Genomic DNA, 23,034 nt, shown 5'->3' with positions numbered 1-23,034 from the left:
CCTAGTGCACCTAGGTCATGGTGCATGCAGTTTTAGGTTTAAATGGCAGTAAATTATTACTTTTTAACTATCGCTGGAGTTTCTGAATAGTGTATTTAAAGTAAACAGTGGTAGAATCTGGGAGAAACACTGCCATACCTCTTCAAGAATGACACAGGATGGTTGCATGAGACCAGGAAATTGTGGAGTAGCCAAGTGCACTGCAGTGAAAAGGTGTCTTGGCCACCTCATGCTATCATACAAGGTTGTGAAGGCCAGTGCAGCCATCAACCTCTGTCATATCCCTCTGTCATCTCATGGTTACAAGAAGTCGTCCTGTCAAGAGTCCATCTTAACTCTTAGTTTCTGTTGGCTCTTCTGCAGTCTTTTGAAAGCTGTTTTCTTATTTCTTCAATAACCACAATTCCCTTCAACCTTTCCTGACAAACGTTTCAGTGGTTAGACTTGGGGTGTTTTCTACAAGCTTACCTCCTGCATTTCTGTTATTTTGTGGTGGAAACCACCCTGTGATGAACTGTTTTTATTAAAAGACTGTAGCGAGGTACCTCACTTGACAAGGAAATTGGAGGTTCCTAACTGAGGTTGGTTCCTTACTGTTTTCTGCTGAGATGCAGCTGTCCCCAGTTGCATCCCAGCCAGAAGAGTGGAGCACCAAGACGTGTCAGTGGCAAGGTGAGTGGCCACTGCAGTGACAGTGTGCTGAACACAGTGATCTGTGCTAGGGACTGGTGAGGGGCAGGGAGAAGTACTAACTGCTTCTGAGGACTTATTTCTCAAGGGCATGGAATTTTTCACTGAGCACCGAAGTAGTGCTCTTCAGCTGTTTGAGACTTCATGTCTGCTTTCTGCTCCCCGCGGATTTATGTTCCAGCACCATATTGTGAATCGTACCTATCTTCAGCTTCAATTAAATTCACGAACGCAATATTGCAAACGCAGCCATCCTCTGAAGCCAAGAAAATATCAAGGTATTTTAGGGAACATCCGCCTTCCTTTTTCTCTTTGACCATCCCTGTTCCTGCAGCACACCGAAGAATTTAGGGTTGGTATCTAATTATGATATTGTTATGGAGGCTTCAGGAGTGGACTCGGTCATCCAAAAATGTTTTCATGGTGGCCATGTAGAATGTGGGCAGATTCTTTCTTTTCAGAAAGCTTTCGCACTGGACTACAGATTGCTCCAGAGTTGCACCTCCATGTGTCTAGTCCTTAAGTGTAAGGTGTGTGTGTAACGAATGGCACAACTGGACCAGAGGATGGAAATGTGTGACATTAAAGTCATCCTCCTTAGCAGACAATACCAAATAAGATCATGTCTAATGTCTGTGCTACGGGAAAATTCGTATTATTTCATTCTCTTCACTGGAAATTATATTTTTTGCTTAAAGGGAAGAAGTATATTACTATTACATTTATAATTAATGATAACCTAATCTAAGATTTGTACAAGCAGATTTAAACTGAGCTCTTATTTTGACACATATAAAATTTTATCATTAAGATCTTTATATTCCTGACTGACACATGGCTAATAGCATTGTAGTAGATTAAATCTTGAAGCAAGAGAGATGAATGTAGCTACAGTATTACACAGGTGATTTTTCATATTCTGCTTTTTCGTGTGTCTCTCCTTTATCAGAAACTCGTCCTTGTATTCATTTGACATGATTATAACAAATAGATAGTAATTATCTTGAAGAAAAGGATTCTGTTGTTTTTTTTTTTTCTTTCAGCGTTTCAACCTATGCAGGACTCTCAAATGTATTCACAGTTTTACACGCCTTTTCACACTGAGAAACATTTTTATTAAAAACAGGATTTGATAAACACATAATTACAAAGATGTGATAATTAATGAGGAATGGTATCCCCAGTAATCAACTCTCAGTCATTTATTATTTATCTTCATTTCTTCTAATTTATAATTTCACTGAGGTCAGTGTATGCAGGAGGATGCCAGCTATAATGGACTTTCAGCATGTAGTTGGAGCTCCTAGAATGAAACCTGCAACGTTGCCTTTTTAGTATTTATAGAAATGATCTCCATAGAAAACAAATTCCTTCTCAATATTAAGGAGTTTGTAATGGCTTTTGTTTTATCACAAATTAATTGATACACATGTTATACAAATAAAACTATCCTTATATTCTAACTTTTTTATACAGCGAGCAATATGATCAGTCAGAAAAATTAATTATTCCAAATTAAATACAATGGCTTCAGTTGCATCCTTATTTTAAATAGCTAAGCAAGGAAAGCCAGTATACTGCAGAATTAAAGGCTTTGCCTATATAAATGTGTATAGTTCAAATGCATTAAATCTAAAAGCCTTTGAAGAAAGAAGGGCACTGCCCATTTTTACACGTGGAATTTCTTGTGGAGTCAAGTACTGGCATGAGTTGGGGCAGGATCTGGATGTGGGTTGCCTGCTCAAACATTTCCATTTCAATCAGTGCCAAAATTTGAGCTGCATGTGAAGTTGTTGGCCCCTGTAGTGTGTGTACTTCAGAGTATGCTCATAGTCTGTAGGCTTAGAGGTTTTTGTCTAAGCTTCTCTCTAGACCGTAATGAATTTGACATGAGTTTTTCAATAACCTCCGCTGGGGCAGAATTTCACCCAAGGGTGTGCTATTAATCCTTGCAATATTCTTTGTGATTAACTGCTGTTCTAGAGACAGAGCGGATACAGACATCTGGGGCTTTACGTCCCCACTAAGTGCTGTGTGCACTCATCCTGTGTTGTACAGCTGCATGGATCCTATTTAAGTCTGGGCTGTGAGAGCCCCATTGCTAGCTGTGTAAATGAATCCTCTGGAATCGCACTGCACATGCACTTCTGCTGCAGTGCTGCATGTACGGGCAGGCTCTTGCTGGAGCTCTGCAGCCTTTGCTTACCTGGTATGTATTGTAACTTATGGAATGGCTGTTGGACTCAGTTTTAAGTAATATTCCTCCTAAATATTAGTGCCAGGTTTTTCAACTGCATGCAGGATTTTTCCAAAACTATTTTGCAGGAGATGAGAAGCGTGAGGATACATCGTTGAGAGGTGGATGCTCCAGGATTAATGTCCATAGTCACATCACTGGTTTCATGACTGTCATGAGCCTGTTTTGGTTTGCGCTGTCTTCAGAAAGAGCAGTTTCCCTTTCTGGGAATAGTCACTTATTCCCCATGGCACTGAGTAAGATCAACCCGTTTACCCCACTGACAACTAATCCTTCTTCCCCTCCCCACAAATCCATTAATCCTCTCTTATATTCATCAGACAGCTTAGCAGGCTGTTTCAGTTCACTGCTCAGCCCCGTAGGCAGGGAGAAGGGAATGGGTCAATCCTTTTGTCCTTTGGCTGGAGTGATCTGTGGCTAGCACACTGAGAATTGATGGGGGTGCTTCTGAGATGCAAGGGGTGGCACAGGTCTGCTGAGTGGTGCAGTTATGTGGCTGCTGTTTGAGCAGATGGGCCAAGCGACATGGCAGCTATGGCACATGAATCCAGGTGGCCTTACAGATGAGAGGCTAAAGTGCAATGACTAAGAATCGGACTAAGTCTTCACATTTAAAGTAAGGCATAAGATACAGGGAATGTATTGGATTTAGTAGAGTGAGTAAGATGATAGTTGAAAAACTAAAAGCATTTACACACACAAGGAAAGACATGGGAGAATCTTCTTAGCAAGACTTCATGTGCATCAAATGGCTGGTCTTCAAAAATGCCAAAACTCCAAACTAGACAAAGGTAATATGAAGAAGTATTTTGCTTTTGACCTTCTGGATTAATTCATGACCCAAACCCATCTATTCCAATCCAATACCACTAAACCATCCAGTGAGCTCTCAGGCTGTAAATGAATCAAAATGAGTCCCCGATCTTATTATGTGGAAATGCCATCTCTGATACGATATCCCATTTTTCTTTTGCAGTTGGCCTCTATTGCTTCAACTTTGCAAAGGCAGCTTAAAGTGGGAGGTGGAGGAAAATCCATCCTGGCAGGATTACTAATTGTCCAAATTTTAAATGTCACCCTGTACTAACTTTATTACTTCTGTATACTTTGGGCTTCTTTCGAAGGTGGTTGTTTTCTAAGAGAATGTATTGTGTATGTGCAAGTAAAGGTTTTCCTCTTCTACCCTTTTTTAAGCACGTCTTTCTTCTTGGCATTCTCCTTTTGTGGCAGAAAGTGAGCTGTGTTAGGCTTCCTTCAGTTTTGTTTGTGATACTCATCTCAGATACTTGTCTTGGCCCAGCAAGTGAAGATGGGAACACCACAAAAGTTAACTGTCTGGCATTGTAATGAAACATACCCTCACCTATCAGCTTCAGTGGTATCTGCTTATAAATATTATTATTATAAATGATGTTGTTAATAATAATAAATACAAATATGTATAATTATTTAAGTCATGGAGACTTCTGCCTCTTTCCATCAAAGATTATTTCTTTCTCTGTATAACACAAAGGATTAATATGTTAGTATGGTGCCAGATTCAGCTTATACTTTGTAATGGTGTAAATCCGGAATCACTTTATTTACACTGATAAAACAGATGGCTAAACCCAAGCTAGACAGACCTGTAATTATATCTTTGGTGTTGGAGGTGAAGGTATGTTATTAAAACATTTCCCTACTCTCTTTGAAGAATGTGTGGGTCTTGCAAAATGTAAGCATCCCACTGACAACATCAAACGTCACTCTGGTTTCTGGATGGGAAAAAGTGTATGGTGCAAAAGGGAATATGCACAGAACAACTATTAGAGCTCTTAATTAGCCATTATAGGATTCCATTAATCTCTTCAATCGACTAAAAGAATTATAGTCATTGAAGTCTATTTGTCTTCAAGATGGAAAGAAGGCTTAATCAAAGCCTTTGGACTGAAGACAGTGCAAGGAAAAGCATACTATGTGCATCTAGCTACATCTGTTGGTTTTCTTAGAGAAGGTCTCGGCTATCTTCAGGTAACATCAGAGCAGATACCATTCAAGAGCACTGAGTATATTGCTACATATTTTGCCAGAGGTCTGACAGCTGCCCAACGCTAAATATGCATGTATACCCCACCTGGGGTAATGTCTGCTCCTAGCTAAGGGTTTGGTGCTAGGGGGCATGAATCAAAAAATACAGACTGCAAGCATCACTGCAGGGGTGGCCTCCTCCTAGGTGCTGTGCAGTGTCTGCCAGATCTTGCATGGTCAGTAGGACCACGTTATCCCAGCAGTTTAGAAGCTGGAAATCATAAGTGTCTATTAAGTTACTAATGTTTGTGTTTCTGATGTTAATCTTCAAACAATTGCCTTTGTTCCAACATGGTTTTCCTGGGTTAATGGGCACCTTCAGCTGCCTAAGATCCCTTTCTCCCAGTGAGCTTGTATGTCAACAGTATTTACTATTTATTTCCTGTTTAACTGTTGCCCACATTATCAAATGGGGTAAGAAACCATATTGAATGATGCCTTCTGGAGGGAATCAGAAGGGGCTGTACAAGAGAAAATGCAGAAGAGAAAAAAAGGAGGAGAAAAATAAAGGATAGTGAAGAACAGAGCAGTGAATTAACAGTGGCTCTAAAGGTGGAGAGATACTGCCACCATGCAGTGATGATGATAAAAGAAAACTAACCATATTTTGCCATGGATCTCTGGTGCAGACCCATCCTTGAAATTGGTGGGAATTCAACGGACTGGAGAGCACGTTATCTCTAATGTATTTTTTGGCTCACAGATCACAATTAAAATTAAATTCTGCCTTCTGCAAAATTAAATTGGACACTCTGGTGTGCTACAGTGAATCCTTGATCTTGGTTGGTCGCAGCTGAGCTAAACTACTCAAGGAAAAAAAAAAAACAAATAATGCATATGGAACTCTTCTTGTGACAGTTTGTGAAATTGCTATCATAGCCCAAGTTATTTTCAAAGAAATTAAGGATGTGTGGGTTACTTTTCCGGAGATGAAAGATTGTTTTACAGGCTCTTGCTATTGACTGCTGTTCCTATAGATCATTCCACTCAAGTGTCTTGGCAGCAAAAATATTAATACAAATGTTGTTATGAGATGGTGATATTCTCAATATTACGCAGAATAAATGTTAGCACTTAAATATTGTAAAGTGCCAGCATTTCTACATGCTGCAGCTTTTTGCTAAGATGAGCATACACTTGTCAAATGTTTTGAATTCTTTATTATTCAGTAAATGAGCATGTGGTTAATTAAAGTAGTATTACTATACGGGGAGGTGATCAGATTGCAAACATATCTTTAACAATTGGCTCTTGTAAATAAAATAGAAGAGAGCTGATTGAAATCTGAAAATGTCAATAGATGCAAAAACCACCCTAGAGCGCTACCTGATAAAATAAGAGTAGAGAAGTAATGACATGGTCAATATGAACTGCCATCAGCTGGAGAGCAATCAGATTGTCAGGGCTGGATCTATAAAATTCTTGCCAAAGAAGAACCTCATTTACACATACAGATCTTCATACCCTTCGCTAAGAAAAGCATATGTGACAGCTTAGGGGTTTTAGCTGCCAAAGATCTTTCACTCTGAATACAGTAAATGTCACATCTATTTATTTATCGTTAAATTTTGCTAAGTATCTGTAGAAATATTTGGATTTTTTCTATCATAATGTAGATGTTTAAAAGGAAAGGAATCCAGATTATAATGCAGCTGTAGCACCAAACCATATGGCTGTTAAATGGGAGCAAAAATACACCACTGAATTACTGGGAGTAAACATAAACTGGATGCGATCTTCAGAAGAATATTAAATGGGATACTTAAATACCGGAGTATTGCCATAAAATCATGCAATCAGACAATAGTAGCCATCAGGCAATAGATTATTTCACATGCTGAAAGTAATCACAGTTGTATAGCAATTTACATTTTCCAAATGCCAGACTGAAAATATTAACTAATGAATCTTGGCAAGCGCAGTGTTTCTACCAACTGCAGTGGTGGTTATAACAACATCTAGGCCTTTTCTGAGAGAGGGAAAGAGAGAAAAATAAGGCAACCATCCTACACCCCAGTTTTATTAGCATCTGCCCACAGGTGAAGGTGCTAGAAATAGTCTTGCTTTTCTTTAGTTCTGTTCCAGCATTTGATTTCTTACTTCTAAGAAAATGTTTGTGGGTGATTTATTGGTATATTGGGTAGCAATTGCACTATGCTGAGCATAAATGGAAGGTCCAGCAGAATACATCTGGCATGAGAGAAAGCTCAAATTACTGTGGCTCTTGGGTTGCCTGTTTTTTTTTTGCTCAGAAACGGCATCTTGCTACATTCTTTTCTATACTATATTTTTGTGTAAAAGGAAAAAATTAATAACTTTTCCATTGCAGGAGAAAAGCTTGTGTTTCTGCTCAATCTGATAAAAACTTACTGGGTGCAATTGTGTACTGTACCTTCCTATTTGGGGTCTATTCTGTTATTTGGCATCTTCATCCCCTTCACAGCTATCTTCAAAGTGCATAAAAGAACAAAAAGATGCTTGAACTTCAATTGGACTTTGCAAATAAGCATCACAGGGAATACACTCTCAATATGCATATTTGCAGTGGTTAGAATTACAAGTATAATATGAAGAATTTGCTTCAAAATTGGCCAGATTCATCAAGATTTCTTATTACTGCAGATTGAACTAACTATGGTCCTGGGAACTCAAAACTACATGATATGGAGTGAATGCGTTCTTTACTAAGTTTGCAGTTGAGAAAGTAAATGTTGAAGTTTTACTTGTAAGACAAATAGCAACTCTGAATATTTCTTTCTTTCTACAGATGATATGGAAGCAATTCCAGTCAAGCAGTTTGTTAAACACATCAGTGAGCTCTACTCTAATAACCAGCATGGGTTCTCAGAAGACTTTGAGGTATGATTTAATGATCCACTAATAAAATGGCGTTTTCCTAAAGTTAATTGCATATTAATAGTAAGGAGCTGTGTGACATCTGTGCGATGTTGTCATGTCAGGTAAAGGCAACGTTCTAATGCATAAGAAGAAATAGGGAAATACCAATTTGCCACCAGTTATGAGTAAACTGGGACTGGATGTTTACAGATGGTTTCAAGCCACAGAGCAAGAGTCTGAGGCAGCCTTCTACTGGAATTAGTGCCTTTAAGGGAGACCTTACTGTGTTTTTATTAAATAGAAAAAGCTGCCTGCAACATGAAGGCACAAGCAGGCGTTTTTAATTCCATGTCTCTCTTCCTATCTGCAGCTTATTTTAGTCTTGTTGGCCTGGTATTTGCTTTTCTCCATCACACTTAGAAGTCACCCTTTGCCCAAAAAGAGAAAAATAGTGCTCACTGTGAGTAATAGAGTTTGGTCTTGTATAAAAACCCCAAACTATGGCTGTACCTCTCATTTGCACCATGTCAGTTCCTTGGAGTCCTTGTTGATCGTCTGTTCAGCCAGGAAAGATTGCTGTTGAAGTGATTGGTTATTTTGCTCCAGTAAAACCAAAGAGAAAGGCTTCAAGACTTGTTCGGTAGTATTTACTTAATGCTACATCTTGTTAGCTGCTTAGGACAGGTTCTGACTTAGAAATATGCTGTAAATTTGAGGTAATTCCAATGAAATTAAAGCAGTTTGCCATGACTGGGTTACCCATGCTGCCCAAACACAGTAAACATCCCATAGTATGCGGATGGACTGCAGTTGGGCCCAGTAAGTATTAGTCAGTATTCTCTGGGTAGTTTTTAGGCATTGCTTTCAGTCTAATCACAGTCACAGCTGAACTTTTAGAAGTGTTTAGAAGCAGGAGGAGCCCCAGGAAATTGCAATGGAGCTGTGGTGCTGGCTTCCCTATCAGCAGAAGAGGTGTGTTTGTGCGATGCATGTGAATCACATGGGTAGCTCTGCTTACAAACAGAGCAACGGAACAAAATAGGTGGTCTAATATCTACAGCTTCTTTACTTACTGCAGTAAAGACAGGACTGTATGCAGGAATTGTTTTTAATGGGATCATTTAAAACATTTATTGTTGCTGTTTGGTTACTGTCTATAAAGAGAGGCTGCTTTGTCTGATGCCCCAAAAGCGTTGTGCAAGTTAGAAACGTTTTGTATTCATGAGGAAGGCAAATGTGTAAGGTGTTAAAGTGATTTAGTTCAATTGACTGCTGGCTGGATGGCTGAGCAGGAATATTGAGGCATTTAACAATGTTGATGGTATTCAGGACAAACATTTATTCTCCAGAGAGCAGAATTTGATCAGGATGATCAAATGCGACTCACTCTTCTCAATTATTTATGAATTGCGACCCCAGTGCTATTCATCACAGCTGGGTTTTACACCATTTAATTATTCAAAATAATCAGCAACACATCTGTAAACTTGGTCTGGCTTTAAGCTGGCTTTGCTTCAGCTGTCACAAAATCACTGCTATTAACAAATGTTGGACACCTTCCGCCCATGTTTTAGCAAAGGAAAACACTGCTCTAATAGCCCTATTTTTCCTTTCCTCCTGGAGCTCCCTGCTGCGAGTGCCACGCCGTGGCAGCCAGTCAGGAGAGATGGTTTTAGGCAATTAGTCCTGTGCTGGGGACTGCAGGGTCCCCTCAGAAGGAAGTTAGACTCCTCCGACTACACTGCACACACCAAATTCTGTTCTCCCCACTTGCTCAAAATTTGGAGCCTCTCCTTTGAAGTCTGTATAGCTACTTCAGATGTATTTCTCTGTAGCTGAGGTCTCCAGTTCCTAAAGACTAAAAGAAACCTTCTCCTAGAGTAAGGAGAGGGAATAGGAACGAGACGACTGCTGTCTGGCATAAACCATCCATCTCGCTTTTGGTGCTTACGTTCTGCCCTGCTGACACCTCGTGGGCCTGATTTTCTCCCTTATGGTTCACAGTGATGGGATGGAAGAGTGAACCCAGAATTTTTCACAGATCCTGTAGGTAAAGTGATACCTGATCTAGATCACAGATGTACTGCTGAGGGATTGGGCAGTGTGCACACACAGTACATGTGCACAGTATTAGTGATGTACCTCCAACCCCCATGCCTAGGGAACTTCTGAAAAGGGGTGTCAGGTTCTGCTCATAGCCCTTTTTACAAAAATCGGCTTTTTACATCTAAAAGGAAGAGAGAAGAGTGGTAATGAGATGCTGAGGGGGGAAAAAAAAATCAGTCCTACAGAATAAATAAATCCTCCCAAAGTCAGCCAGCACATGGGATTATTTAAATGAGATAAGCATCAAAAATATCCTCAGAAGTTTCTGTGGCAAGAGGTTTTATGGTGGAACCTAAGAAAGGAAAGACTGACCTAGGCATAAACATAACCTGCCCTATGTAGAAGGTAAACACTCTCCAGCTGTTTGTTGCTATTTTTTGGTGTCTCTTCCTGTGTTTTTGGCAGCGTGTGTGGGTTGTATTGAGTTGTTTTTTACATGAAGAAGATTCCCGTGGAAATAAATTGTATGAATACTCCCCCCTTCCTCCTCTTAAAATGAGTGTAATTACAGCTAAATATTTTGTGAATGTGCTTAGGAAGCGGTTTATGTGGAGAGTTAAAAAGGACTTTGAACTCACAAATCTTTTGATGGAAAGTACATCCACAACAATTCCTTATTCCCTGGGGGTAATCACAGTGCAAGTAGCCAGCTTTATTGTCTGGTGATAGCTGAGCTTTCTTGTGTATACAGAATTGTTAAGATTTCCTTTGAGTCCCATGAATTTTCAATTTTTTGATATAAACTAGAAATATACGGCCTGATTTAATACTCTGCAACGAGTAGCTTTTTGAACTGAAGTCCACACTCCTGTGCTGTCGGTGCTGGTTTCTTATGTAACTCTTTGTATTTCAGCTTGGAATTTGTTCGACCTAAAACTGAGAAAAGCTCGAGGAGGTTTTGGGGCTTGCTCTCAGGCAGCTCCAGCACCCATGGCATACAGGGTGAAGTACTACACTTTTACAGGGCAACACTGGGGCAGAGTTTGGTGCCCTTTTCGTTGTGTGCTCTGGGACAAGACTGAGCAGAGATTGTGAGGCTTCCTGAGCCAGAGATTACATCTACTCACTGTCTAGCCAGAGATTTTCTTGGCATTGTTATATTTAATAGTCTTTGATAGACCTTTCTTCCACAAATTTCTAATTACCTCTTGAACCCTTTTAGACGTCTGGTGCCCAAAGCATCCCATAGCAATGAATTCTACAATTTGTTCCACAAGAACAGACTTCCTTTGGTTTTAACTCAGGCCTAATAACTTCTCTTGGCACCTCCTAGTTTTTGCATTACAAAAACTTGTTCACTTAAATGCCTCACATAATTCTGTGTACTTCCCTCAATCATCCTTTTTCAGATCTGAAGAATTCAATCTGTTTTTTTGAGGAAGCCATTCTAGATTTATGATGACATGTTCTCTCTGTACCTTTTTCTTTCCTTACGATATCCTTTTCAAGGTGGGAAGGCCAAAGCTGTGCACTGTATGTAATGAGTGGGTTTACTGCAGAGTTCTGCAGGAGCACAGTGATGTTTTCTGTTTGGTTTTCTATTACTTTCATCCTTCCTAATATACTATTTGTTTTTTTAACAACCATTGAGCACTGAGCTGACACCTCCAGAAAACTATCAGCTCTGACCCTAAGGTCTCGTCACTGAATAGCGATAGCAAATTGGGAACCTGTCAGGGTGTGTGTATAGTTAGGGTTGTTTTTCCCAAGTACATCACTTTGCATTTACCAACATTGAATTTCATTTGCCATTTTATCATTCAGCCACTCAGTATTGTGAGATCATTCTGCTTCCCTTAACAAACAGTTTTTTTTTTTCTAATTATCCTGAATAATTTTTCATCATAAACACGCTTTGTCTGCTTTGCAGTCCATTTATGAATAGATTAGGTCCCTGTAAGGTCCCACTGGTGAAATGTGAACACTGACAATTCCTGGGTGGTGAATGCCTCTTAGCATACAGGGGCAATTTTCCTTCTGCTTCACGAAAGATCGGTTTTTTAAGTAATGTTTTTTGAGAAACCTTTTCCAAAACCATTTTGGAAAACTAAATATGCAGTTCTCTTCTAGACTGTCCTTACCTATGGGCTTCTTCAGGGACCTCTCTGCAACGCGTTCGAGGCACTCACCGACTTTGCTATTTATTATAGCGTCTAGCACTTTGCCCTGTAGACAAGTCAGACGTAGTGGGCTGTAGTGCCTGAAATCCCTTCTGATTCTCTTGTTAAAAACTGATGTCACGTCTTCTATTCCCCTGATACTCAGCCTGATTATACAGGGCATGTGCCCTCCAAATTCTTGTATCGAAGAAGGGTGTGAAGTGCCACCTCCCACGGCGAAGCTTTTCACTCCCTCTCCCTGGCCTGTTGTTGGAATAACACAGTAAGTTTTCTCGGAGTCGTCATGTCCTTTTGCTCTAAGAAAGGAACATTAAGCCAAGAAATGACCCTCCGTCCCCCAAGCTAACTATGCATTTTTATAGTACGACGCCCTAGTTGGATTTCTGAGATCAGACAATTTTATTTACCTCCTCCCTAATTCTGGAGTGAGTTGGTCAGTGCTGCTGAGGGAGCGATTAGGGTGGGTGAATGCAATCTCCACAGACCTCTCTCCTGCCAGTGCCTGTGTGAGGGTAATGAATCATTGCCAATTTGGAGTCTGAACAGGCTCGCTGAACTCAGAGGCAGGCTGTCTAGCTCCCTCATCACATAAATTGAAAATATCTTTATACTCCAGTGGCACCTTCTTCTAAATGTCCTGAAATGTAAGAAAATAACATAAATCCATATCTTCAGCGATGGGGCAGGGATTTGCTAACGCTGTTCTCACGGTTGCTGCTGTCTGGAGCAGGGTCACTAGCTGTCTTTAAGCAGTGACCTCAGACCGGTATTCTCTAGTGAAGGGTGGCATTGAAGACTGAGATAATGCTGCGCTTTGCACATTTCTCGAGGCACTAAAAGCACTGTGTAGTTACACTGGCATCTTTTACAGATTAGACATAGCTTACACCAGACTCATACTTAGAACTGCGTCTACACCAAGGAATTTGGCAGTAGAAGGATGCCGTTTCAAAAGCGTGTTGCTAGCAGACATTGCTGCACTGGGAAATGTTTTATAACCCTGGCCCAAAACTGCCATAATTAGAGGTATTCTCAGGCTGTGCGTTGCTGTAGTGAAAGCAAAGGGAAGCAGCACTGTGAAGCTGGAAGACGAAGGACTACTGCAGGAGAGGTCTTCCTGGAGCCTCTGTCTCACTGCCCGACCCACCCTAAGAAACTGGCACGAATTAAGAGAAAAAGCAGAAAAGAAACTCTAAAAGAAATCCAGATATCATAGAACTATTCAGGTTGGAAAAGACTTTCAGATCATCGAGTCTAGCAGTCAACCTGACCTACTGAGTCACATCACCAAGCCATGTCCCTTAGTGCCACATCCGCACGTCTCTGAAACACCTCCAGGCTGTCTGTTAATTGCAGCCCAGCAGCATACACAAAGTTTCTGCCTGGAAGTCCTCAGAGGAGTATTCAGAGCAGCCGTAGCTTCACACAGGGAATGTGAGGTTTCAGCCAGACTCACACCGGACCATAACGAAGGGTAGGATACAGCGAGCAAACAGTGCTCCTCCATCCTCTGCTCTCCCACTTCTGCGGGCATCACTTGGGTATACGGCTTAGCAGCATGCCCAGCTCAGTGGTCCTGACTTGCTCACACTTGCATGAATCTTTAATGATCTGTTCATGATTCCTCCACTGTTATTCCTGGGTTCAGTCCTTTTGATTTATTTATTTTCCTCTTCTGCCTAGGCTGTCCCCAGCTCACCCCTCTCTTGAGTGCCATCAGAGAGTTTCTACTAGTGCTAAATTATTGCAAAAATCTACACTGTTCCTGTGGGAGATCTTCAAATGCTATTTGCTGTCTCTATTGGTGTGCCATCTTCATGTTTGCTGTGATAAAAGAAACAGCGAGAGCACTACCAGAGAATTCTCTAATTTGGGATTAAAATAATAGATCAAAAATGATCTTAGGGATGGATGAACTAGCTGCTTTTACGCTGAAAAATATCACAATAATATCAAAACATAGCCATGGCTCGTTTCTTATTTAGTCCTTTAGGTTAGGATCCTTTCCTTTGTTCCTGATTCCTCCTCATTGCTATTCATAGGCTTTTACAGTTCGGCCCCTGCTAGGACATCTCTTTACTAAAGTAATAGGAAACAACAGCAGCACTGCATAAGGCCAAATCAAAGGAGCAAGTTCCTGCTCAGTCACTGTAGCAAAAATTCTTGCTCAGACCCTTATACTGCCAGCGTGATGCTGAAGCGGTTTGATTTTACACTTAAATGGAAATTCTTTGAAGTTTAGAAGAAACTAATCTTTAACTTGTTTCAGAAAGGCAATGAAAATGGGTCGTTAAACCTGGGTATATCAAATTCCAATTAGCATTAGCATGGACAATATAATTAAAAGGTAAATTAGCCATAATAGCATAGACTAGAACACTTTTTACAGTAACTAACGGTCAATTGAAGCCATGTACTTTGGTTTCTTGGGTTGTCAATGATAAGTTGAAAGGACAGAATCAGAGCCTGTATCCATTCATCTTTGGGCAGCAATGCGTTCTGCAGTTAAACATGAGGAGCAGCAGTGCGCTAGCCAGCCGCCCTTAAAATCAGGGGAAGAGGCTAAGCAGGATGAAGGAAGGCGAAGAAAAGACTTTGGACCTGAAAGTTTGTTTGATATGAGAGGGTGAATAATGGAGGTGGCGGTAGGGGCACTGGCTGTACTACTCCAAGGTGCCAGAAGCAGTTATGTGCTAATTGCAGAGGAGTTTGTTTAGGCTGCAGTGAGCAGCCTGGGATCAGACCAGACCTGGTGGGCTGCCTGCAAATTTAAGTGGGAATAATAATATAATCACGGGGGTGTTTTAAATGCAAATGAATGACTTCGTAGCCAGTGTGACTTAGAAATCCCAGGGCGTTAATTGCGTAACCAATAGAAAATGCTGAGAAAATAAATATGTAATATATATAAAATGTGGTAAAATAGCATAATTAGTATGGTGACTTTTTGGAACTTCCTCCAGAGTGATATTAGTTAATACTAGGCCATCCCCTTCTGCCAAAGGGCAAATAATGTTCTGAGCTGAGGCATAGATAACAGGTTGCTACTAGTCTTGCCTTCTTAAAGCATTTTGTGCTTTGATGAAAGGCAACCCTGTTGACTTTAATAACAAAAGAATGTTAAGCTATGTCATGCTGTCTGATGCAGTGAGCCTGTGGTTTAGTCATTTGCTTTTAGAATTTGGAGAGGTGAATCCAGGAGGGCCAACCATGGATAACCAACCTCTGCTCTCAATCTTACCTGTCTGTGCAGCACAGCCAAGCGTTGTCAGTGGCCAGCATGAAGCTGGAGGATATTCTCGGGCTCCTTCTTGTAGGACAGCCTCAGCATCCCAATGCTTTGTGTGGCCTGGGCTGGGGAAAGGGGGCTGAAATTGAAATGGCCTTTTATTGGCCTACACTGATGTTTTAAAAAAGACCAAAAAAAAAAAAAACCTGCATTGGCAAGGGAGAAGCTTTTCTTGAACAATTGTCTTTTCACAGTCTCCTGTGGAACAGGAATCCACCATTATAACAGTTTTCCAGAGTACTCAAATTCACTTAGAATGTTATGTGCTAGGAAAAGCCATTTTCAGATGATCAGCTCTCACAGCATCAGACTGTCTTTTCCACTGCTGTGTTTTTCACCATCTTAGCTTAATCTTCCTCTTCTATTAACTTTATATTGGCCAGCTGGGAACATGTACAGTTGAGAAAACAGTCAGCATCAACATAAAAAGGTTAATTAAAGTGATTAACCTCACCAACAATTCCCTTATGGAAAAGTCCTATAGAATTTAATAGAAAGTGATACATTTACTGTGTAGTATTTAAACCGTCAGAGAAAATTCCTTAGCAGGGATGTAATTCCCTATTACATTCTATAACTTTTTAGAGTATTCTCCACAGAACCTTTTTGGATTCATCTGCGTTAAATTCTGCAGCATTTGGCATAAATGTTTCAATGCTAATAACTTGTAAAAAGAATTTTGTAGTGATGCAGGGATGTAGGGGCTGACGTAAGGCTTTTCAGAAGTGGGAGGGTATTTTTTAGTAGTGAACTCAAAGAGTACAGCACTGCTATTACACGATTTCTAAATGCAAAAAGAGGTAAAACAAAAATACATTAAATTGAGCTAACATATAAGTAATGCTGCTTTTCCATTTATGACTTGGGCTGAGCTGTTCCTGCCCAGTGTATAATCAGAAGTCCCTTGTTTACTGGAGCTGACAAGCAGAATTAGGGAAGTGCACATTTTAATGTGGTTTTTCATCCGTGATAGAAACGGAACTATTCTGTTAGGATCAGCTGCGAGTTTTGCCCGATTCCTCTTTGTCTTTGCTCAGCTCACCTCCGTGAATGCAGTGTATTTCTCCCTGTGGAGAGGGGGAAGAGAAAAAGAGAGGCAATTTTTATTTGGGAGTGTCATGGGGATATAAAAGCTATAAAATGTTCAAGGTTTTAGTACACTTTGCACTTTTAAAATGTAAATGCTGGGGAAGATATCAAAATTGCAATGCAACTCCTTTGTGAAATGTCTGCATAATGCTGAACTCTGTTACATCTGCTGTTTGTATAGCATTTCTCTTGATAATTTTTCTCTGTCACTTAGCTTGTGATCTTTGTAGCAGCTGTGAGCTCCTAATGACTTTCCCTCTTAGGCAGGTTCTGTACTGTTATTTTTAAAGCCTGGAATACAAAGCAATTTGGCACTTCCCCATATATCCTTGGGGGAAATTGGTTCTATTTGGTGTGATTTCTGGGACTCACAAAAGATTTAAATAACTGTAGTTTCTTCTGCAACTTTGTGAGCTCCAAACATTGATATATTTTTCAAAAATGTGTTTTAAAACTACAAATATTTATGCTAGGGATAAAAAAGAGTTTTAGCATTTTCAAGACAACTAATTAAACTGACAAAAAAATCTGTCCTGGAGGTGGTATCATACATGAGTTGAGGAATTGTAGTGTTTAGTTTGCAAGACAATCTCTGATGTGTGTAAATCTCTAGGGCAGCCTGGCCAAGCGGAATAGCTGCTTCTCAAGGGGCTAAGAAGAGATCCTCCACTGCCCCATTTCAATAGCCCTGTATTCTGATGGCCGATGGTGTAGGAAGTAGGTTCAGAGCTGAAAAGTCAATGGGAGTTTGGTATCTAACCTGACTAGACAGACACCTGCATCTCGAGCTTTGAGACAGACTCGTCCTGCTTTCTGAATGTCTGAATAGACATCGCTCCGGTATATATACGTGGATGCAACCTTTTATCTCTTTCACTATATCATTGGCTGTTCATCAGTGTCCAAGAAGTGGTATTTAAAGCACTAGCTGTTATCTTCAAAGATCTATTTTATTTATATTTTATAAAAGGCATCTCTCTGCAGAGAACTAACAAAAGGTCAGTGCCAAGCTGAAATGTCAGAAACCCTGTTTTGAGAGGTTATAAGCAAATTAGTTGTCCTGCGGTCAAGAGACTGCCGTTGAAATGTTCTTCGTGCTTCATTTCTTACCCTGCATTGTGGCCACTCTTGCCTTTGAAGGGACTCTTCTTCCTTTCCCAAGGGGGGAGACAGTGGGGTGCCACAGGAGATGCAGTCCCGAAGATGGATGGACTGCTGGTCTGATGGGACAGCCACCCATGGGGTGCCCAGACTGCATCTGTCACCAGGTCTGCGAAGAGAAGCATAAGCCAGGCTAACACCTCCTTGGTTTAAGCAGACCACGTCCTACAGGAAAATGCTGAATGACTGTGTGTTTAATTCAGTAATTAAGATATCGATATTTTGAACGCGGTTTCTATGAGCTGTTGCAAAAGGAGATAGAGCTTCATTTTTGGGGCTGACGCGTTTTGCATCTGAATAATTTTTATGCCTAGGAAGTGCAACGCTGTACAGCCGACATGAACATCACTGCAGAGCACTCCAACCACCCCGACAACAAGCACAAGAACAGATACATCAACATCCTAGCATGTAAGTAAGCACCAGCAGTGAGCATGTTTAATCAAACAGGAAAAACACTCTCCTCTCACACTGTGTCTGTGTGACTGGAAAAGCAGGTGGGTTAAAGTTATGTTATTACACAATAGTTAATAAATACATGACAGTGTGACAGGGAGATCATTTTCCTTCTAAAGGCAGTGGATATTTTAAATTCTCTGAGGCTAGGATCTCACTCCAACTTTTGTTTTAAAATAGTTTCCAGTTTGAAAGCATAGATTTAGAAGTACTGGTTTGCTCTAAAACTTTGTGGAGGAATAACTCGGATAAATTGATGATCAGAGCTCTTCTGCCTGCTAACATCCGAAAACTGGCCTAAGGGAAGTGCACGGTGGAGAAAAGAGTTTTACTGATGATCCCTGAGATTTCCTTATAATCCCAAAGGTGCTAAATCTTGCAGAATATATCTGCTGTATTTCAAACTGCTTCAACCATGTGTACGACTTGGACAAGCAGTGATCTTTGTAGCACAGTGCAGGCTTTGCCTGTATTCCTCTGAGAACTGCAAATCTGGACTCAGTGCAAATTATTACAGGCCTGGGATGTAAATGTGGTGACTTTTTTCCGTGTTGTTCTCTGATGTGAGGTGCAGCAGTTACTGTGGTTTAGGATCAAAGATGGAAAGTTGCTGATACAGAGTCCCCAGTGTTCTTAAAATTTACAGTAAATCTTGAATGTTTTTGATGGCATAGGGAGGAAATGCATGTCTCTGACTCTCAGAATCTGTCAAAGTGTAGGCTAAGGACCAGTAACACACTTGCTACATGTCCTTGGGCAAGGGGATTCGTTGTAGGTGTCCCAGCTCTGATTTCAGACATAGGTGTCTGGTCCCTCTAAGCACAGAGAGAGAAGTACCACTAGAGGAGAATTGAAGCAGGAACTCTGGTGTTCCAAGTTGCACCTGAAGGAACCTCTTTCTCCCTTGGTGCCTTGGAAGGCAAACAAAACCAGATTCTTCCTGCTTAAAGTTAGCCCACATGTCTCTTTCCTGCATGTGTTGGAAGCCCCTCCCAGGCCCATACTGCTGCTTAGAAGCAGAAGGGCTGCAATTTCTTCCGATTTAAGCAGGAAGTCAGGCATTTGAGTGCAAAAAAAAAAAAAAAAAACAGGAGCTAAAGAGTGGAAAAGCACAATCTAAAGTCTATCTTCCTGGTATGATGAGGGTGGTGAAGGAGTGGGGACATTCACTCTCCAGAGCCAGTAGAGCTGTCAGAGCACAGCACCGAGTGGAGGATAATGAGCTCAGACACTGAGCCAAGCAAAGGCAGCTCTACTGCCTGCAAGAGCTGAGCTGGTGCCTCTGCACCACATTACACAGCCCTGTGTGGTGCTGTGGCTCTTTGAATCACATTACACTGTGCAATGCAGATGATCCTAGAGATCTTTCTACAGTGTCTTTTAAAGAGAAGCTGTCCCAGCATGAACTGTGTGATTTAAGGGATGTGAAGCCTTGAGGACCTGCTGCCATTTTCAAATGGGGAAGAACAGACAATTCATCCAGGTGACCAAGAACAGACACCTTCCACTTGCAGTCCAAAGCCAGTTTGTGCAGGGTATTAATAAGGGCTGCTCCAGTACCTAGGAAATGGGACGTTTACCTGCAGTTCTTCATCGTGTTTCCTTAATGCTTCTGCTCTGTTTTCTGTCCTGCAGATGATCACAGTAGGGTGAAGCTAAGGCCTTTACCAGGAAAGGATTCTAAGCACAGTGACTACATTAATGCTAATTATGTTGATGTAAGTTCTTTTCATTGTTTTTTCTTCTCTAACTCTGAATCCCTCCACAAGGAGGAAGTATTGCTACTTGTGAAGTGTTTGTGTTTTCAAATTTCACATGATAATTTTGCTACAGATTCCTCACTATTCTGAATGAGAAAGGCACCTTTCATTGTTACCTTTAAATTATTAATACCTCTGCCATGATACTGCTTTCATCTCACTTGGCATTATGGTTTTCTTTGAAGGGTTACAACAAAGCAAAAGCCTACATTGCTACCCAGGGACCTTTAAAGTCTACCTTTGAAGATTTCTGGAGGATGATTTGGGAACAAAATACTGGAATCATTGTCATGATCACAAACCTTGTTGAAAAAGGAAGAGTAAGAGATTTTCTAGTTTATTAGCAGATACTCCTTACTATCTCTCCAACTCATGTGGGCAGAATTTCTTTTAAATGGTCTGGGATGATACATGTTGATGTCTAAACCATAGCTAACATAGAGGGTTGCATAGCTAGCCATGATTTTACTTTTTATAAAAAACTTCAAACACAAATGTAAAGAAAGTTCAAACCTTCAGCCAACCCATCCAACTATGTCTTTGTTCAGAGAAAATGTGACCAGTACTGGCCGTCAGAGAATAGTGAGGAGTATGGCAACATAATAGTGACACTGAAGAGCACAAACATTCATGCCTGCTACACTGTGCGCCGCTTCACAGTCAGGAACACGAAGATGAAGAAGGTGGGTGAAGCTTTCACTGTTCTCATCCAGATGCCTTCTAGCTTGTGTAAAGGATGCAAGCCATGCAGGAGAAAATTTAGCTGTTGCATAGGCAACTTGAAGCAGCAGGTGGATGGGAAATAAGTAAACAAAAGCAGGATTACAAGGAGCCTGGTGAAAGGATTAACCTATGTTTCTTTCTCTCAAATTTGCTGCTGGTTAGGTATCGCAGCTGCTGCTGTTATTCCCATGTGTATTTTTTCTTGAACTCTGTCTCCACCTAGCAGGAGACAGAGCTGCAGAAGATTTCTTCTGTAATAGTCCAGCACTTTTTCATCCGAGCAAGCCAGTAGGATTGAATATATTTGCATGCTCCTCTTTCCTAATCTTTATTTTTTCTCTGCTCCTACTTTGCATGCAGGGTCAGAAAGGAAACCCAAAAGGGCGCCAGAATGAGAGAACGGTTATTCAGTATCACTACACTCAGTGGCCTGACATGGGTGTGCCGGAGTATGCTCTGCCTGTGCTAACCTTTGTTAGGAGATCCTCTGCAGCCAGAACCCCAGACATGGGACCAGTGGTTGTGCACTGCAGGTATGATGGGTGTGATTAATTTCTTCATGGTACAAATGCCTATTTTGCAGTGTGTGCTCTTCTAAATGCCAGTGAAGGAAAACACCACGAGTTATTAGCATGGGAGTGTGCCTGCCCTGTGGAGTGTGGGGAGACATGAGTTAGCTTTGCCTACATTTTAAGCCATCTCCAAGGCAAAAGCAGCCCAGTTATGTTAGCAAAGCCCTGCATCATGATGGTGAGCTGCTGAGCATTGCACAGATGTGGCTGTGCAGTTTCTCATTCAAAGTCTGTTTTCCACCTGCCCACACTTCCCTTAAATGAGCTGAGGGATGTGTTCTCCATCGCTGTGTGCAAGGGGGCTGTACAAAACCATAGCAAAGTGGAGAGGATGATGGAGTTAGAGCTCATTGAGCAGCTCTGAACAGTTCCCCTTTCCCTCCTCTGTGTTGAATCTGGGACTGCCCTCTTCCCCTTCCAGAAGTCCTGCCTCCATAGGGTTCACCCCTCCTAGGCCTTGCCATAGTACCACCTGCATTTGCAGAGCACCATTACAGCTCCACCACGAAGCTTCGGCCTTACTTTATGGCTGAAGCCAACCAGGACAGCCCACAGCCTGGAGCAACCTCACCAGTTTGGCACAGAGTGGATTGCCACATGGCTTCCTCTGGCCAACACCAGTAACAACAGCAATGAAAGCAGCACATCCAAGTCTCAGCTCATGCAAAGAGCCAGGCTGTGAAATCCAGGACCATGGCAGCCCCATCCTTGCTGCCCTGGCCTGCAAGCCTAGACAGCTTCAGTGGCTCAGGCACGATGGCTTGTATAATGCTCGTCTTTCTCTTACAGGACTGAGATACCACAAATGGGAGAAATACATGCCTGATAAAATTCCCAGAAAACCAAAATATTGTGTTTAGTAACTTCCAGGGTTCAGGCTTGCAGGGAAATGAGAGTCTGGGAACAGCTGCATATGTTTAGTTCTGTTCTCCTGTTGTGAACATTTACTTCGGTCCAGCTGTATTACATGGAGTTTCTCTTATGTTTTCCGTAGTGCCGGTGTTGGCAGAACTGGTACCTACATTGTGATAGACAGTATGCTGCAACAGATAAAAGACAAAAGCACAGTTAATGTCCTGGGTTTCCTGAAACATATCAGGACACAGCGCAACTACCTCGTCCAGACAGAGGTAATGATTGCAGTGGGGTTCAATTTAAAGCTATGTTCATTATTATGTTGCAATCAAAAAGCAAATAGATTTTTTATTTACACCTCTGTAAGTATTGCATATATCAAATGTATTGCACAGGAATGTCTCTCTTTATCTAGACCAGAAACTTCAGATTTTGCCTATGACTTCTTCGAAGTTGTATTTGTTACACTTGTAAATGTTTATTCTGGATTTGGCAGTATTTGCATGGGTGGCTTGTTTTGTATGCCCTCCTTTAGTGCCCTACCCCTCAGTTAAAGCCAGCTGTTCAGTTTATTCAAGTGCCTACGTGACATGCTGTTGTTTATCTAGGAGCAGTACATTTTTATTCATGATGCCTTGTTGGAAGCCATCCTTGGGAAAGAGACTGAAGTATCTGCAAACCAGCTGCACAGTTACGTTAACAGCATCCTCATACCTGGCATAGGAGGGAAGACACGACTAGAAAAACAGTTCAAGGTAAGGCTTATCGCTCCCATCCAGAGGGACTTGATTTCTCCACTCTGTGTTGCATGGCATGTCTTCACCATCTATTGTCATAGATGATGAACCAAACCAGAACACTTGATTAGCACAGCACATCATCTTGGGAAGCTCAGTGTTCAACAAGTCTTAGCTGCACTGCTGGAAATCAGTACTAATACCCTTGGAGTCAAAGGTGAGAAGAGGAGCATGGATACTGAAGTGTGCTGCTCGTCTCCCCATTCTGAAGGGAGCTGGGGCATTCCTGAGCATGTGGGTAACTTGGCTGGAGG

At 41.3% G+C, this 23,034-nt stretch overlaps 1 protein-coding gene across 2 annotated transcripts in view; it reads left to right on the top strand.

Annotated features, from left to right (window-relative positions):
• Positions 1–23,034, top strand: part of PTPRG (protein tyrosine phosphatase receptor type G) — a 397,752-nt gene that overhangs the window by 362,631 nt on the left and 12,087 nt on the right. For both annotated transcript variants that reach the window (XM_027467840.3, XM_027467841.3), the window contains 8 exons: positions 7,782–7,873; positions 17,932–18,028; positions 19,709–19,791; positions 20,019–20,153; positions 20,382–20,516; positions 20,917–21,089; positions 22,123–22,258; positions 22,592–22,738. In XM_027467840.3, the coding sequence (XP_027323641.3) occupies positions 7,782–7,873; positions 17,932–18,028; positions 19,709–19,791; positions 20,019–20,153; positions 20,382–20,516; positions 20,917–21,089; positions 22,123–22,258; positions 22,592–22,738 (998 nt within the window). The remainder of the gene's footprint in view (positions 1–7,781; positions 7,874–17,931; positions 18,029–19,708; positions 19,792–20,018; positions 20,154–20,381; positions 20,517–20,916; positions 21,090–22,122; positions 22,259–22,591; positions 22,739–23,034) is intronic.

Source organism: Anas platyrhynchos, chromosome 13 (genome assembly GCF_047663525.1).
Source record: "Anas platyrhynchos isolate ZD024472 breed Pekin duck chromosome 13, IASCAAS_PekinDuck_T2T, whole genome shotgun sequence".
NCBI lineage: Eukaryota > Metazoa > Chordata > Aves > Anseriformes > Anatidae > Anas > Anas platyrhynchos.
The sequence above is the reverse complement of the archived record's forward strand: the minus strand, read 5'-3'. Positions and strand labels throughout refer to the sequence as shown.